At 44.8% G+C, this 2,412-nt stretch overlaps 1 protein-coding gene across 1 annotated transcript in view; it reads right to left on the bottom strand.

Annotated features, from left to right (window-relative positions):
• LOC109307492 overlaps nucleotides 1-2,406 on the bottom strand; it is a 5,639-nt gene extending 3,233 nt beyond the window's left edge. Inside the window, exon 1 of the mRNA XM_019531456.1 lies at nucleotides 1,325-2,406. Coding sequence (XP_019387001.1) covers nucleotides 1,325-1,472 — 148 coding nt within the window. The 5' untranslated portion in view covers nucleotides 1,473-2,406. The remainder of the gene's footprint in view (nucleotides 1-1,324) is intronic.
• Between the last annotated feature and the right edge of the window lie 6 nt (nucleotides 2,407-2,412).

The raw sequence follows: 2,412 nt of genomic DNA, 5'->3' as shown, positions 1-2,412 counted from the left end.
CCCTACCCCAATACAAATATTTTGTTTTGGGTGAGATGACATTTCTCAGTTGTCCTAAGCAAATTCCCCCATCCTCAATTCACCTAGAAAACCACAAAGCAAATGCACGGTTCTCTGCACTGCTTCAACCAGTGTGTTGAAGGAAAGAAAAAGCATGCCTTCTGTTCCATTTAAACGAGCCCTAATTTCTACTGTAAGGCCCTGCAAGGCACTTAAGCACATACCTAATTCTAATAAGACATGATTCAAAACTGCAGGATCCCCAGCATGCATGAAGTTAGGTGTGTTTGTACGGAGTCTGCTGTGCCGGGGCTAATCTGGCTTCATCTTCCTGCCACTAGATGTTGTCATACTAAGATGAAGAGCCATTCTTTCCACGAAGGCAGCTGCAGACCGTCACTTCATGACATTACCATTGGACAGACAACACTTGACGAAGTAGATTGTTGCCTATGAAAGCTCCTGCCCCTGAACCAGTTAGTCTCTAAGGTGCCACCCGGTCCTACCTTCTGCATAATATTTATTAGAGGTTGGTTTAAAGCCCGAGGAAAACAACTTGCATCTTTCCCAAAATCTTAAGGTTTTTAAAAAACTGTAAGTGTCACAACTCGGGATATCCTTATTATCCACGTAAATTAGTCAAATGCAACATGATAAAATGAATGCACGCAAATACACTCCAGAGTTTATTTGTGCCCATTAATCGCATACATAGAGGTACGCTGTTGAAGCAAAACAAGTTTTGTAAAGAGTGCCCTACCAGGTATTGTAATACTAAAAGCACAGCTTCTCTAACACCAGCCAAGGGATTTTTATATTTTTTTGCTATATTTTGCAAGATTAAGGGCCTGACTGCATGACCCTGAGTAGCTTACACCAATCTGTCTTACAGAGGACAAGAGAACTATTTCCTGAATGCAGCATTCCTCACTATAAGCAAGGGTAGGTACCACAGTCCAATCCTAAGCGTTAAAACTGGAAACTATTAACAAACCAGCTATTTCACCCAGCTGGGGTCCCCTGCCCCCAGCGCTCTTTCCTGCCCAGAGCAGAGGGTCGGACTCGATGATCTAATAGGTCCTTCTGGCCCTAAAATCTCTGAAATCTCTGAAACCTTTCCTTGGATTCTATGTCTGTTAAATTGGATCTAAAAGGACTATGTGCTAGCTTTGGCATGTGTGCTTTAAAGCTGCAGGTAATTAAAAATAATTACTCAGCAAAGTACTTACTACTTGCCTAGTTTCAACTGAAAGAGTAGCCTTACTGAAACAGAGCCTCCATGCCTAAAGTTGGGCATATGCTGGGAACACAGGTAAATGCCTACCTTCCAATATGCTTTTGACCAAAATACTGGTGTTCTTGGGATAACGGTGATACTTCAGCCTGCGACTGGAAACCGAACATTCGCTATCAACACTTTTCTTAGCCTGTTCAAAGTCATGGAAAGAAATATGACAAGTTATACAATTCATTTCACTCTGTTTCGTTGCTAGAATACGACTAAAACGAGCATTTACTCAAGTTATTTTGAAAGGAGGAGGAAAATATCAGTCAAAAGGATTTAAAAAAGAAAAATCTCTCTATAATCTTATTTTATAAATCCCACCTAGACATTTGAGCTTGTTGTTAACTGCATCTTGTTAGAAACCTAGAAACTTAACACACATTTAATTATCTGAACAGACTTTCATTTTGTTGCAGACTTAAAGAGGGGAAAGCAACCTTCTTCATTGACTCCTTTTCACCACTTAAAACATGCGAGAGCACGCGTCGGCCAGTGAAAAGCAAGCTGCTGCTAACAGCCTGGGCACGATCCTGTCCAACAGATGCTGGTTCTTCAGCACAATCTACATTTCCTATAGAGGCTCCCAGACTCTGTAGGGAAAAGGCACCTGTCTGACAGGGCTACTGCAGCTCTTCTTCATTCTTCACCCCAGGACAATTACAGAGGAATTGAGATTTCAACCCCAAAGCGTTTGCGGCCGCAGAGTAATTCTGTAAAAACAAGGTGTAGAGGACAGTGCTATTTTTGAAATATGCATTCAAAGGGAGCGTTCCTCTGTTCCTTACTGAAGCCCCGAACTCCTTTTCTTGATGCCGAAGTAAACGTCAGCTGTCAGGACTATGCAGGCCGGGACTTTTGACAGCGGGAGCCCAATGCCGAGATGCGCTCCCCACTGGAGACCTGCTGCTGGAGGGGGCGACGTCCCAGCCGAGAGCGCGGGAACGCTGCCACTCGGCTCAGACAAGCGGCTCGGTTTCCCAGGCCCCGAGGGTGCTGGGGCTGGGGAGCGCTCGGCACCGGACACCGTGGCCACCTGCCCAGATGCTCAACCAGCCAGAGCCCGCCTGAACAGCCACTTCCCTTATTTGAGGACAGTGCCCAGCGCCCTAAATCTGGATGTGCAAAAC

This window comes from Crocodylus porosus, unplaced genomic scaffold, assembly GCF_001723895.1.
Source record: "Crocodylus porosus isolate Cpor-Errol unplaced genomic scaffold, CroPor_comp1, whole genome shotgun sequence".
NCBI classification, from domain to species: domain Eukaryota; kingdom Metazoa; phylum Chordata; order Crocodylia; family Crocodylidae; genus Crocodylus; species Crocodylus porosus.
Note: the sequence above shows the minus strand (reverse complement) of the source record. Positions and strands in the feature narration are given on the sequence as shown.